Source organism: Jaculus jaculus, chromosome 10 (assembly GCF_020740685.1).
Source record: "Jaculus jaculus isolate mJacJac1 chromosome 10, mJacJac1.mat.Y.cur, whole genome shotgun sequence".
Lineage (NCBI taxonomy): Eukaryota > Metazoa > Chordata > Mammalia > Rodentia > Dipodidae > Jaculus > Jaculus jaculus.
This window is the reverse complement of record NC_059111.1, coordinates 115,810,363-115,826,281: the sequence shown is the minus strand read 5'-3', so window position 1 is coordinate 115,826,281 and position 15,919 is coordinate 115,810,363. Positions and strand designations below refer to the sequence as shown.

General features: G+C 38.7%; 1 protein-coding gene across 15 annotated transcripts in view; it reads right to left on the bottom strand.

Moving 5' to 3' along the window:
* The window catches only part of Kmt2c (lysine methyltransferase 2C), a 326,532-nt gene that overhangs the window by 59,534 nt on the left and 251,079 nt on the right, over positions 1 to 15,919 (bottom strand). For 11 of the 15 annotated variants that reach the window (XM_045160005.1, XM_045160010.1, XM_045160012.1 and 8 more), the window contains 6 exons: positions 10,737 to 10,905; positions 2,636 to 2,740; positions 2,229 to 2,276; positions 568 to 693; positions 363 to 395; positions 145 to 264 (listed from right to left, as the gene is read on the bottom strand). In XM_045160005.1, the coding sequence (XP_045015940.1) occupies positions 145 to 264; positions 363 to 395; positions 568 to 693; positions 2,229 to 2,276; positions 2,636 to 2,740; positions 10,737 to 10,905 (601 nt within the window). The remainder of the gene's footprint in view (positions 1 to 144; positions 265 to 362; positions 396 to 567; positions 694 to 2,228; positions 2,277 to 2,635; positions 2,741 to 10,736; positions 10,906 to 15,919) is intronic. The other 4 variants (XM_045160011.1, XM_045160016.1, XM_045160017.1 and 1 more) reach the window with 2 other exon arrangements.

The following is a 15,919-nucleotide window of genomic DNA, read 5'->3' as shown; positions in this document are numbered from 1 at the left end:
AAGTTGATGGCAGTACTTTTCCATTATCACAACAAAAGTATATTTTCTTTGTCAGTTTGCATGTGTGGCTACTAAGAAACAGGGCAAAACTCACTAATATGTGTGTCTGTAAGCAAGAAACATGCTTATAAAGGCCAAACATACCCTGATTGTGCATTGGCAACAGTTGTGGTGGAGGGGGAGGCTGTGCTAATGGAGCTGGCTGGGTGGTGACAGGACTGAGTACAGCAGTGAACAAGTCTTCCACATCCTTTCCTCCAAGTTCTATGAGATAAAATAATTACAATCATACCATTAAGAGTACTAGAGTCATAGAATGTGAAATGCCATTTTTAGAAACTAAAAGTTCAGAACATAAATACCTGGAATTTTATATAACTTCCCAAGAATTGCTCCTAGGATAAAAAGAAGTTGAAATATTAGTAACTATGCAATCAATGTATTGATACAAATAGAATTTGATTAATTTAGAAATCAAGTGAAATCATAAATTGGCATGCAGAAATCTTTGAAAGTTATATTTACTCGTGTCTTTTAGAAAGCCTAGATGTAGGGCAAATATTTTACCATCTGTGACCATTTTGTCTAGTTCAGGACTGAGGATCCCATCTAGCTGCTCTTCACTTAATGGTCGTGAATTCTGACTGACAATGGGCTGAGGCAAGGAAGGTTCATCAGCAATGGGACCGGCATCTAGAAGAGCAAGGCAAACACAGGAAAGGGTGAATCTAGAATGCCACGAGACAGGACCACTGTCTCTGGGCATGAGTACACAATAGTACAATTAAGTAGAGTTAAAATGAAGCCTATGCTTCTAAATTATCAGGATGTTGGAAGTGCTTCAGATAGTCCATTAGTTAAAATTAGGTATAATGTGTTTATGAATTTAGGTGCTGCCTATCTTTTAGTCAAAGTAAATGTATTTCCTAAAGAACAAAAGAATACATATGACTTCAGTTTGGCAATTTCTGCAAAATCTAAACACCATATGAAGGTAAAAACCTATTATAAGAATAACTTGGAACTTGGTGACATGGTGCAAATGGGCTGTCACACACAATGGCAAACAGGAGTGAGAAGTTCCAATGCACATTAATGTAAACTCTAAGTTCCCCATGAAGGTTAATAAACACTGTCCTTTATAAATAATTCAACTACAAATCATTTCTAAAAATATTTTGGGGCTGAAGACATGGCTTAGTGGTTAAGGTGCTTGCCTACAAAGCCAAAGGATCCAGGTTTGAGTCTCCAGGACACACATAAGCCAGGTGCACAAGGTGGCACAGGCATCTGGAGTTCCTATGAGGTGGCTAGAGGCCCTGGCGCACCGATTCTCTCCCTCCCCGCAATATAAATAAATAAATGAAATGAAATAAAATAAAATAAAATATTTGAAAAATGTTTTGGGGCTGGAGAGATGGCTTAGTAGTTAAGGCATTTGCCTGCAAAGCCTAAGGACCCAGGTTCAATTCCCCAGTACTCATGTAAGCCAGATGCATAAGGTGACACATACACCTGGAGTTTATTTGCAGTGGCTGGAGGCCCCACTGGGCCCATTCTCTCCCCCCTCCATATGTATATCTGTCTCTTTCTCTCTCTCAAATAAATAAAAATAAAAATATTTGAAAACTATTTTGGAGCTGGGTGTGCTGGCTCACACCTTTAATCCCAGCCCTTTGGAGGTTTGAGGATCACCAAGAATTCTGTGGCTGTCTGGGCTAAAGAGTGAGTACAGGGTCAACCTGAGCTAGAGTGAGACCCTGTCTCAAAACAAACAAAAAACATAGTTAAATTCTGAAAATGTAAATTATGTTCATAAATTGTAACAGTTCTCGCTATGGTAGCACTTATACTAAAATTAGAACATAACATAATATCCTGTATTTCGCCTCTTCACCAAATATTAATAAAAGTGACCTATTATCTTTTTTTTATAATACTACTAGTCTCAAAAAGTCAAATTTTAGAGTGCTTTTACTTAATCCTATATGAGCATTTGGGTACTATTATAAACTATGCATTAGCTGACAGACAAGAATAAAGTTACTCATATTTTAAAAAGTCACAGAAAGCACTAGGCTGGCTATACACAACGAAGCAGCAAAATATGGATTAGTGACACATTAGCAGTACTAGTGAATATGCATGCGCCTACAGGCTGCTTCAGGTGACAATGCTACTAAGAAAGACTACTTCTAATCAGTGGTCACCCACTGCTCAGTTCTTACCAAAGGGGAAAGGTGAGCTCCCAACCTGGAAAGTGCATAAATCAAGACCTACAAGACCCAAACCAAATAAAATGGATGATTACCACAGGAGAAGGAAGGAAGGGAAAATGCACAAAAAGAAGAAACAAGCTGCAGCAAGATTTGAAGGCAACATGCCTTAAATCTGATGCAATCAGAAAGGCAACAGAAGTTTGCTAACTTACTATGTCTCCTCCTAAAGCAAGAAAAGTCAAGGTAGACCAAACAGTGATATCTTGAGAAAGTTAAACAATCAAACGAAACAAAACAAAACAAAAAAACTCACTTTAGTTACTGAGAAACAGACTAGAGAGAGATTAAACGTGTTCCACATGCACACGCCTCTCACACCACAGAACAGAAATCAGGCCAACAGTATTTATGTATACCTGAATGATCAACTGATTTTGCAAGATCATCTGAGATTACTCCAAGAATGTCATCATCTGTGTTTAAGACTTCAGAAATGTCAGCTAACGGGTCATCAGCAGAACCTGAATACAGTAAGTATACAAAAATTCAGTATTCTCCTAGACATAAATTCTAAGTGTCCTACTCAGCCAACCTTTTACTAAATGCCTATAGTAGACACTAAGCAAGTGTCACAGCAATAAACAGTCACAACTTTAAGGAATGTTTAAATAACAAATGCATTCATGTTCTGAAAAAAAACATTAAAAATTGAAACTTTATATTTTCAAGACTAATCTATATTGACAGAATGGACTTTAAAATGTAGCTCTATAAGCAATAAAAGTGAAATAAAATCTCTTAACTAGGAAAAAAGAATTCCAAGAAACTCATTACACCAGTGGCCCCTCTAAAATTGACATCTAGAAAACACAGCACACTTTAATGAAGTATAAAAGACAAATCTATTATTTTGAACTTTCTGTTAAAGCACAAGTCAGGTACCACACTACTACTGCATTTCCTCTTTGTAGTGAATACTTGTTCAATTACTGATTAAAAAGTGGTATCAATACCAAAGAACCATGTCTATAAATACTGTATCAGACACTGTTCCAGCCATTGGAACAAGAAGGAGCCAACTCACAAGCACTTGCCCACTCAGGACCCGTGGCCTCACAAGGAGTTACAGCAGCAAAGAACAGCATGGTAATAATAAGACAATAAGCTCTGGTGGATGCTGCATCCGATAAAGCAGTCAGGAAAGACCTTTCCAGAGATGACTGGGCATAGGTCTAAACATTTTACTAAATTCATTATTTTCACAAATCTTTCTAGTTAATATACAAAATACCGGGTTTCATTTTCATACTATGTATTGTACTTTGTACATACTAATCCCTAATGGCTCTTGTAACACTGCCCCCACGAGTGTTTTCTTCCCTACAACTCTCCTCTATGCTTCCACCCCACTCTTGCTCTTTCACCATACACACAGGCACTCTGGATTCCACTGCAGAAAGCATCAGTTGCCTTCCCTCGTGTTTAGACTCCTCCTGCCCCATGTGCCTACTTTCATGATGTGTGTGTGTGCATTTTCTACTCAAGACTATACATAGGCAGAAAACATATCATATGTATTTTTTCTCAGTCTAAGTTACTTTGCTTAATATGATGATTTCCAGTTGCAAACATTTCCCTGCAAATGAAATAACTTATATCTTCACAGCTAAATAAAACTCCATTGTACACATTCATCTGGTAACAGAGATCAAGGTTGTTCCCACATCTTGGCTACGTGATCACTGCTACAATGCACTCTCAGCAGTGTCTGTTACACTGGACCATGTAACAGCTCTACTCTTGATTTACAGGCAAGGCCCCATTCTGACTCCCACAGTGGCTGCACTATCTACATCTCATCCAGAAGCAGTGCACAGTGGATGTGCTCCCACAATCACATCAACATGTCTGGCTGACTGCTTCCTCAAACACTATCATTCTGACTGCAGTGAGAAGGAATCTTAGTACAGTTTTAATTTGCATTTGCCCTAAGGATGTCAAACATCTTCTCATGTCTTCATTAATAACTGATATTTCTTCTTTTGAGAACTATTGAATTCATTTGTCCATTTGATCATCTGTTGTTTGGTTTCGAGTTCTTTTAAGATTCTAGATACGAATCTTCTGTCAGAAACACAGTTGGCAAAGATTTGTTCCAATTCTGTAGGCTATTTCTTCACTTACTTGTACAGAAGCTTTTTTACTTAAGGCAATCCTATTTGCCAGTTTGAGGGATTACCCTTGGAGTTTTTGGAGTCCTTTTCTGGGAAGTTCTTGCATAAGACTACTATCTTGAAGTGCCTGGCTTGTGTTTTCCTCTGGAATTTATAGTAAGATGCCTGATCTATTCTATATTGATTTTTGAATAGGATGAGAGACAGAAATCTAATTTCATTTTTCATTGTGTGGATATCCAGTTTCTCCATCACTATCTCAACTGAGGTAGTTGACTGTATGTGTGTGGGTTTATTTCCAGGTCTCCTAATCTAGTCTGTTGGTCTGTGTGTCTGTATTCATGTCAGGCCCATGTTCTTATTACTATGGCTCTGTGGTGTTAATTTAAAAGCAAGTATTTCCTTGAACATTCTTCCTTTCTCCTAGGCTTGCTTTGGTTACTTGTAACCTTTTGTGCTTTCAAATGAATTTCAAGGTATCTTATGATTCTGTGAAGAGTATCATTGGTATTTTAAAGGGGGTGCATTGAAAATAGATTACTTTTAGTTGTGAGACTATTCTGCAACATTAATTCTGCCCATCCATGAACACAGATCTTAACAACTTCTAGTGTCTTCTTCCTCAGCGTTTTCATTGTAATGGTCCTTTACCATCTTGGATAGGCTTATAGCTAGGTCTTTTTGTTTTTTAGCTATTGGGAATGTGATTGTTTTCTTAATTTCTCCCACAGCAAATGCATTCCTTGTATACTGAAGTTACTGAAGTGTTTATCAGAGTCACACATTTTCTGGCAGTCTTTAGGATCTTGAAGTCCAGCATCATGCTGAGTACAAGCTGGGGTAATCTGACTTCTTCCTATCCTATCTGTATGCCTCCCCCTATTTGGTTAGCCCTACTATCTTAGCAAAGACTTCAAGCACTGCATTGCATAAGAATGAAGAGAATACACAATCTTGTCTTGATTCTGAGTTCAGAGAAAATGCTTTCAATTTTGTTGCATTTAATATAATAGTGACTGTAAGTTCTTTTATTATAGTGTTTTCTACTGAGGGATGTTCAAGTCCTGTAGTCGTCCCTGGCCCCCAGGGCTTTTATCATGAAGGGATGTTCAAGTATTTCACAGGTTTTTCTGCAGCTATTGAAATGATCCTGTGATTTATGTCCCTGAGTCTGTTCATGGGCTGAATTAGGTTTATTGACTTATATATGCCTAACTGTTCCTGTGTCACTGGAATGAGAGCAACTTGACCACAGTATAGAATTTTAAAATTTTTGTTTTAAATTCAGGTTGCAAATGTTTTATTAAGAATTTTTGTGTTGGTGTTCAGGAAAATTGGCCTAGTTTCCTTGTCTTTTTCACGTATCTCTGGTATCAGAGTGACAGTGGTTTTGTGAATGCACCTGACAGTGCTCCTTCCTCCTACTTTATGGAACAGTATGAAAGGCCTGGTGTCAGTTCTTCTTTAACGATTTGGTATAATCAACAGTGAACTACTCCCATCCTTGGCCTTTGTTTGGGGTAGATTCTTTTTTCCTGCTTCTATCTCATTTGCATGCTATGGATCTGTTTAAGTAGTTTAAATGGTCTTGATTTAATTTCGATAGGTCACATGTATCTAGGAATTTATGCATTTCTTCTGCCTTCTCCAGCTTTTTGGCATACGGCGTTTTCCAGTATCCCCTGGAGAGTCCGTGCATTTCAGTGCTGTGTGTTCTGACAGCCCTTTCCCATGAATAATGTAAGGACCTAGGTCTTCTATCTCTCTCATTTTGGTTAGCTTGGCTAAGGGTTTGTTGAGAGTTTTGTAGAACGCTTTGTTTCATTTTTTTCATTGCCATTTTATCAACCTCTGTCCTCAAATTATTATTTCTTTCCACTTATTTCTTTTGGGTTTGATTTATTCTTATGTGAATTATTCATTGAAATATTTTGTATATTTAATGTAAGCATTCAAATTTTCGTCATAGAAGTACCTTTGCCATATTCCAGTGATTCTGAGATGGTGTGTTCCCATTTGATTCTTGGAATGTTTTATTTCTTCAAAGGGTACTCATCATTCAAGAGCATATCGTTCAAAGTGCACGGAAATGTACAGCTTCTGTTTTCTCTGACAACACTTCTACAGTTTCTGATTTTTAAATATTTTATTTATTTGTGAGCAAAGAAAGGAGAGGAAAGGGGAGGAGAAGGGAAAAGAGGAGAAAGGAGAGGAGAGGAGAGAGGAGAGGGGAGGGGAATAAAGGAGAGGGGAAGGGGGGAGGGGAAAGGAGCAGAGGGGAGGGGAGGGGAAGAAAGAAGAAAGGGAAGGGGAGGGAAAGAGGGGAGAAGAGAGGGGAGGGAAAGGGAGGAAAAGAGAGGGGAGGGGAAGAAAAGAGAGAGGAGGGGAAGAGAAGAGAGGAAAGGAGAGGAAAGGTAAGGACTGGAAGCATCAGGGCATCCTGCCACTTCAAAAGAAAAAACTCCAGATGAGTGCACTACTTTATGACTTTATGCATCTGGCTCTACATAAGCACTGGGGAATTGAACCCAGGCCACCAGGCTTTCCAAACCAAGTGCCTTTAACTGCTGAGCCATCTTCCCAGCCCTAAGAAATAGTTTTGATTTTTTTTTCCTATTTGTTAGGACTTGAATAACAGCCTAAAATGTGATCCAAAGGAAGTTCCACAGGCTGCTGAGAAAGATGTGTATTCTGTGGCTGTTGGACAGAATATTGTTTTAAGTCCATTTGATCTATAGCACAGCTTAACTCTGTTTCTCTGTTGGTTATTTGTCTGATTGGTCTGTCTACTAATGAAAGTAGATACTGAAATGATCCATTATTACTGTCTCAGGACCTATTTGTCTCTTTATGCCCATTAGTATCTGTTTTATGAAACTGAGAGCCCAACATTCAGTGTACATGCTTAGATGTCATATCCTATAGAAGGGTATTTTTGTTTATTAATATGTAGAGACCATCTTGATCTGTTCTGACTAAATTTGGTTTGAGAATCACTTTTTCAGTCACTACCTTTGCTTGTTTGCAGCTTCTACTTTCTAGGTATGCTGGCTTCCATCTTTTTACTTTTAGTGAGGTGTATTTCCTGGTCCTAGAGTTTTTTTCCTAATAGAGTCAGTTAGTCAGAGTCTTTAATTAGAGGAATAAGACCACCTACATGTGAGGGCTATTACTGAGAAGTGTTTGATAATTCCTGTAACTTTATTGTTTTGTGACTGGCTTAATTATTGTTTATTCTTACCGTTCTCCTAATTCACAGGCCTAAGAGTACTATGCACACAGATGGAAAGAATGCTGCAGGCACATGGAAAGCCACTAGAAAGGCCCAGGCACAGAGGACTTGCTGATGTAAGAGTCCTAAGTGGTCCAGCAACCATGCGAAAGAATGGGAGGAAACAGCTGCCATTGGATACTTCAAGACTGTGCACAATTTGGCAGAACATGTTAAGATCAGGTTTCATCCTGAAATGTAAGGGGAAGTTTTAGGAATACTGGAAGATATATAGAACAGAGTGGTGGAGGATGGTGTGTGGGCCAGACATGAGGAATCTAAGAACCTCTGTGCAGCAGAAGTGAAAGTGATGAAGTTGCCATCGTGGTGGTAAAAAGTTGAAGAAAGAAGTGATTTGTACTGGCTATATTTTGGAGGCAGACAAATCTGTGAGTGTGAAAAAGACATAGAATGTAAAACAATGAGAAGTGGAAGAGGATCCTGGGGGTTCACAACTAATCAAGTATGGAAATATTTGAGCTTAGTCACTGAGCTAAAGAACATGTAAACTTTGTAATCATTTTTGTCTATTTTTACTGAAAACAAAACAAGAGGAAGGTATAATAATACTTCACACCAAATACCCTTTTGAATGCAAACAGTACCACGCAGCAGACAGCTTTCAAACAGAATTCATATAAAGGAACTTCCTAATTTCACAAATTAAAAATTAATACACTCTGTATACCAAAATATTCCATTCCTAGACAATCTCTAGACAACAGTGCATGCAAAGAAAGCAACCAAGGACAATTCCATATCTCACAGTAACGGAAGTCTGTGAAGTCTGCCACATCAACTGTGACACTTTTAAGACTCTCTTAGGAGCTGAAAAGGTTGCTCGGTGGTTAAAGGCACTTGCTTATAAAGTCTGATGGCCCAGATTTGATTCCCTAATGCCCAAGTAGATCCAGATGTACAAAAAGACGCATGCATCTAGAGCGAATTTGCAGCTACAATAGGCCCAGGGAAGCTTATTTTCTTCCCTGACCCCTCCCTTTCTCTATTTGTCTGCTTGCAAATAAATAAATGAAAGAATGAATAAATAAATATTGAAAAGCTTGCCTTTAAAGATTATATATCTTATGATTTAATAAGTTATTTAGAATGAAATGATGTTTCTTAAGGAAAAGGACAACTTTCATCCATTAATTTTCCACACAAAAGCAGATTATTGTAAGAACAGTATATTTCTGTTTTGAAATGAGTTCTATTCTAGTACTCTAAGTTTGGGTCTATTACATTATCATATGTCAAGCAGTTTTGTTGAATAAACAAGGATAAAAGGAATGAAATCACTTATATACCTTATTTTCTATCACAGTATACCCTCTATCTAGTTCAGACTGTATCCTTACAAAATTGAAGTGTAAGTAACTTCTAACTAAATTTTAAATAGTATGTCATAATATTCATATAATATTCTCTGAAGGTGCTTGTCTGCAAAGCCTAATGACCCAAGTTCTATTCGCTAGTATCCAGGTAAAGCCAGATGCACAAAGTGGTACCTACCTTAAAAATCCAAACCACACACCCAACATGACTCAGGGAATTTTGTGGAAGAGAAGGTGGAAAGATTGTTAGAGCCACAACTTGGGACATTAGGCACAGGGACATTGCCTCTGCCCCATAACTGATGGCTACCCCCATAATGCATGACCCACAATCCCCATGGGGGATGACCAGCATCCCCAACAAGGAGGGACCCTTTGGAAAAGGGGCAGGGATGAGGGAAAGGATGGTAGCAACATGTGCTCTTTACATACTGAGTATGTCCACAACTAATAAAAATAATATTAAATATGTATATAATAAAATTCTGCACCCATAGTTTCTCAGTACCCACAGGACAACCTGGCAGCTATTAGCAAGCACTTTTAACCATAAGCCATCTCCCCAGCCCCAACCCTGCAGGTACAAAGTTCCTTAAGTCCCATAAGACAGCTATCCCTATTTGTAGATATGGAACCCAGGTTAGAAGAAAGTCAACTGTATTTTAGTGCAGGGCAATGATGAGTTAGCAAAACTGTAACATAATCAAAAGTCTGGTGTCCCCCCCCACAGTGGGGAGCTACCTCAAAATTGTTTTCCAATGAGTTTATAAAACAAACTGAGTAACAAGTGGTATCAAGGGGTAGAGAAAACTTGTCAGAAAGTGATCAACTTGTAATTAATAGTCAAGTGAAGAAAAAAAAGATTCTAATCACAATTCATACATCTCCAATTCAAGTCTTAGCCTTGACATAAATACTACTTTATAAGCACACCATGTTCTTTCCTTTTTTCTGATTCTTAGCACCAACATTCCCTGCATCTAGATAATAGCTCTCAACCAGGAGCAAATCTGTCCACCAGCATGTATTCGGTAATAACTGAAGACATTTTGATGGTCATGGCCTCATAAGGTCAGGAATGCTTCTGTTAAACCCCTACCAGGTGCTGGGTGCCCTCCTCACAGCAAAGAAATGCCTGGCACAAGGTAACAGCAGCGCTACATCTCACTACATTAATAATTCACCAGCAAATTCTGAACTATGGCCATTCTTTTTTGCTTCCCCATTTTGAATTATTTTAGGCTATGTAATTAACAAAAATAAATCTTATCTAATGTGAGGATAATATTTATACCTCACCAAGTGTAACAAAATTAGAACCCTTTGCATTGTCCTCAGAAAAGTGTGTAACTGGAAGTTTCCCACTGCAGCTCATGATTTTGGTGGCAATAACATGGGTAAATTATTTGGCCAAATCTTAAGAACTGTGCAATTAAAATAGTTACATTTACTGATATAGTTTATATTTCATTGACGTTGATTTTAACAATTCATATAAGGGCAAACAAAACCATTTTTGAGGAAAGGTTAAAAAAAAAGGAAGATCCAGGCATGGTAGCACATTCCTTTAATGCCAGTACTCAGGAGGGTGAGCACAGAGGAGTTCCATGCTAGTCTGGGCTTGAGTGATACCTACTACGAAAACAAAACAAACAAGCAACACAAATAAAATGGGGTTGGGGAGAGTTAGGGAGCTGTCACATGATTAAATCAAACACCTGTGAATAACTCTACATACCCTGCATTCCAGGTTTGGCTGGAGCTGAGGATGAGCTCAGTAGTGGATCTGAGGAAGGATCCAAGAAGCCGGTTTTATATGAAAGCTGAGCTGTATCTTCTGATAGGCTATCTAAACTCAACTTGTTTTGTCTGCTTGTATCTAGAAGATCTTTTCCAAAGAAAGCTTCCTAGACAAAGATGATCACATAGGACAATTATTAGTTCTGAAATTCTAGAAAAGGTAACATATTCTCTCATCATTTTTGACAAGGAAACAAACACATTTGACATTACAACAGAGAAATTGAATATGGAAATACAGAAACAGTATGAATCCTGCCAATTCTTTTTTAACATATTAAAATTATTTTAAAAGGTTTTTAATAGCTTTACTAAACACAAAATTTTACAAATTTAAACAAAAATACAAACACCTAATAATGTCAAGTATGTTTCTACCAACCATAAAATAATAACTCAAGTCTCAGAGTTTAAACTATAATAAAGTTTGTTAGATTTGTAGTACTATTGGCTCCTTCATTGACAGCATTAGCAAAATTAGCCAGGCGTGGTGACGCACACCTTTAATTCCAGCACGTAGGAGGCAGAGGTAGGAGGATCACTGTGAGTTTGAGGCCACCCTGAGACTACACAGTGAATTCTATATCAGCCTGAACTAGAGTAAAATCTACCTCGAAAAACAAAACAAACAAACAACAACAACAAAAAAAACAGTACAAGCAAAATTAAAACACCAGAAATATTATTAATATTTAAAGTCTGCTTGCCAAGACCAACACAGGATTTTGATCTACTACTTTAGTATTATATTATTTTAGGTAGATGTAGAAATCTTATGTTGATTCACATAACCACACCAGAAGATTTACACCAGAAACCTGAAAGATGGTTTTACAGTCACTTGAACCCCCCTATGGGTACAACATCTGCCAATAACAAAGGCTGACATTGTCAATTCATCTACTCACATGAACATTTCTCCACCTCAACAAACTTTCTTCACTGCTATGATAATGTTCTAGTTGTTTTGTATTGAAACTTCAAAATTCAACACAAAAGACAAACAGCAAATCCCTGGGGCTCTTTTTCACTTGCTTCAACCCAGTAACCCTGAATGAGTGTCATTTTCTACGCCATGGCCGCATGTGGATAAAAGATTCCATACAGGGAGATTTCTACCAACATTCAGGAAATTCCTGCCCTACGACACATTTTTCATACCACCAGAAGTGAAAGTAACCTCAACATCCATCAGCAGGGGATAATTAAAGTAGCACAGGTAAGTATCCACACTGAAAACTGCGGTCAGGTGAGATGTTATTATTGTTAGCAGTAGTAGGGATTGGACCCACTGTATAATGTACACTACCACTGAGCAATAATCCCAGCCTATAATGCAGGTTTTAAGAATATGGTATGCAGAGCCATGCTACAGAAGAAATGTCCCAAACCATATGACCAAAGAAAAAATGATGAATGGTGGGGTCCAGGAAAATGAACAAATCAAAAATGCCATAAAAATGCAAAAATAAGGCCAGGTGTGGTGGTGCACACCATTAATCCCAGCACTCTGGAGGCTGAGGTAAAAGGATCATTGAGAGTTTGAAGCCAGCAGAGGCTACAGAGTGAATTCCAGGTCATTTGGGGTTAAAGTGAGACTCTGTTTCAAAAAATATATTGATAGGACCTAAGAGATGGCTCAGAGGTTAAGGCGCTTACTTGCAAAGCCTGATAGACTGGGTTTGATTCCTTAGGACCCACGTAAAGACAGATGCACAAATGGGTGCGTGTGTCTGGAGTTCTTTTGCAGAGGCAAAAGACCCTGACATGCTCATTCTTTCTCCCTTCCTCCCTCTCTATCTCCTTGCAAATAAAAATTAAATAAATAAATAAAAATTAAAAATGCAAAAACAGGGCCAGGAAAATGACTCAGCAATTAATAGCTTGGTCAGCCAGCCTGGGTTTAATTATCTAGAATCCAGATAAAGCCAGCCAGCCCGGGTTTAATTATCTAGTACCCACATAAAGCCAGACCTCATGGTGCACACGCCTATAATTTCCCATATGCCTATGGCAGTGAGTGGTCGAGTCAGGAGAATTCAGAAGCTTGTGGACCAACTAGGCTGGCACACACAGGGGTAAACAAGGAGAGGGGGAAGGGTCACAAAAAGGTCGAAGGAGGGCTGGAAAGATAACTTAGCAATTAAGGTGCTTGCCTGCAAAGCCTAAAGATCCAGGGTCGGTCAATTCCCCAGGACCCACATAAGCCAGATGCACAAGGTGGCACATGTACCAGGAGTTCATATGCAATGGATGGAGGTCCTGGCACATTCATTCTCTCTCTTACTATATCTGCCTATTTCTTTCTCAAATAAGTATATTTTTAAAAGAGTTTCCCTCCACCCCCCCCCACCCCCCAATGTCAAAGAAGAAAACCAACATCCCAAGGCTGCCTCCTGACCACATTGATGTTGTGCCTTATGGGTCTACCCATAAACAACCACATAGGCAAAAATAATAAACCATTCAAACTTTCTAAAAAGAAAACATGCTAACAATGCTAACTTTGGTAAAGACACTGGAAATAAGTCTGGCAGAAATGATATATAGTTCAAGGTTTTATGGGTTTTTTTTTATAGAAACATGCTACTTTACTATGAAAAAGAAATTTGAACATCTAAAAACCTAGAACACTGATTGGAAGATAACTTCATTTCTAGCAATGCTTTTATCATAAAAAAGAATGCTGACAAGCCTTAAACATCTTTGAAGTTCAGAAATTAATGATCTATATATCTTTTTTATTTCATTTATTTATTTAAGAGAGAGAGAGAGAATGCCGAGTCCTCTAATCACTGCAAACACACTCAAGACACATGAACCACTTGGCACATCTGGCTTTACATGGGTATTGAGGAAATCAAACCAGGCTCCTTAAGCTTTGCAGGCAGATACCTTAACTGCTAAGCCATCTCTCTAGCCTTATATAATATTTTTATAAAAAATAATTTTATTTGTGACAAGAGAAAGAGACAGGCAGAGAGATAGAGAAGTGAGGGAGTATGGGTGCACCAGGGCTTTCTGCTACTGCCAATGAGCTCCAGGTACATACACCCCTTTGTGCAACTGGCTTTTGTGCAGGAAATGGGGAATCAAACCTAGGCTGTCAGGTTTCATTAAGCCATCTCTCAAGCCCCATGTTTAAAATCTTATAAAGTTCAGCAATGAGACCATTATTAGGTGGCACATGCCTTTAATCCCAGCACTTAGGAGGAAGAGGAAGGAGGGTTGCCTTGAATTCAAGGCCACCCTGAGATTAGTAAATAGTAAATTTCAGGTCAGTATGTGCTAGAGCAAGACCCCACCTCAAAGAAAAAACAAACAAACAAAAACCTCATGACTTATCAAAATTTTTAATAATCTCATGAATTTGGTAACATTTTCATTAATGTGGTTGAAAAAGAGGCTCTGAAAGATTTCGGGTTTGATACTGTCAGAACTCCACAAAGCAGCATGACATTATTAGCTACTAGTACATGTATAAATATTTCTAGTGGACAGATCACATATTTTGAGATTATCATCAAACTACTGGGAGGGAGGGAGAAAGGAAAGGAGGGAGATGGTGATGAATATAAGAAATATGGGGATGAACTTTCCAGCACTGGGAATATTTATAATGCATCTTATAAATGGCGTTTGTGTTATTATTGCTGTGAGATGCTAAATCCTTTTCTTATAGGTTGCTTTAAAGTTAATCTTACAACTGTGGAAGCCATCTGCTTAAAGCAATGCGACTAGGTTTCCTCTGCCTTGATGTACCTTTGGCCTGAACAGCACAGATGACCAATATTGACAAGCAATGTTTAGAGATGCTGACTGACCTTAAGATATAATGCATTCTCCTTTCCTCAGAGACCTGGTTGGACTCTCAACTTAGAACAAACATAGATGTGTAACAAGTGCTGATCATATCACTGAAGACAATGAGGTCAGTAACTATGGGCCCACAGATCTGTTGAAGACAATAGGTGGGCTTTTAGTGTGATTGCTCTTTGATCAGAGTGTATGCATGTTCTGCATCAACAGAATCCAGCAGGTCATACCCTAACTCCCGTCCTTCAACAAATGTTGAAGGATTATCCTAAGTCAAAAGTTCCTTAACCTTTGCTTGTGCAATGTTTTACTTGTTCACATATTACTACTGATTTTTGACTGTTCAATAAAGTTCCAACAAGTGCCTGTATGCAGAGGAAGCCACAGCCACAGTGACATCACAGCATGGTGATGGTGACAGCAGACACAGCAGGTTTACTAATGACTTAAACTGATCTCTTCAGTTCCTTTTTTCCTCAGGCAGCTGCCAGAGGCAGTTAGCCCACTCCTGAAACAGGGGCATCAGGAGTTAGCTCTCTCACCTCTCAGGCTTTGCTCCTAGAAGCAGTGCGCCCTGAATAGGAAGTTTCCAGAAGTCTTTCCTAAATCAGGGCTGTGCTCTCCAAAATAGAACAGACGGGCAAACGAATGGATGGATGGATAGATGGATGGACAGATGGATAGATGAATGTAAGTTAATAAATTACTGAATTCCTAGTAGGTTCCTGTCAATATATGGTCCTCAAGTAAATGGGGACACATACAAGCATCATAAAATGTCTGAGATATGGCATCATTACAAAGGCTACCCTCACACAAAACTTAAAGATGGGCGGGAGAAATAGCTTGGTGGTTAAGGCATTTGCCTGCAAAGCCGAAGGACCCAGGTTGAATTCCCCAAGACCCATCTAAGCCAGATGCACAAGGTGGTGCACGCATATGGAGTTCATTTGCAGTGGCTAGAGGCCCTGGTGCACCTATCTTCTCTCTTCTATCTCTCTCTACTTGCAAATAAATAAATTTATTTTTTTTAAAAAAAAAGAATGTTTAAAAAAAAATGGATATTACTAGACTTCTGGTGAAGATAGTTTCCGCCTAACCACGCTTCACCTCCCGGGGCAACACCAAAATGGAAGCTCGACCTGAGGAGAGAAATGACCCACTGCATTTCACCAGGACCCCAGCTGAAACCACAGAGGGATTGGAGATGAGAAAGAGTGCAGCTTTTTCGGTGAACCTGCTATCAGCACAAGGGTGAAGGAGATAGACTGAAGTAGACTTAAAATGAACCCAACATGACTTGGA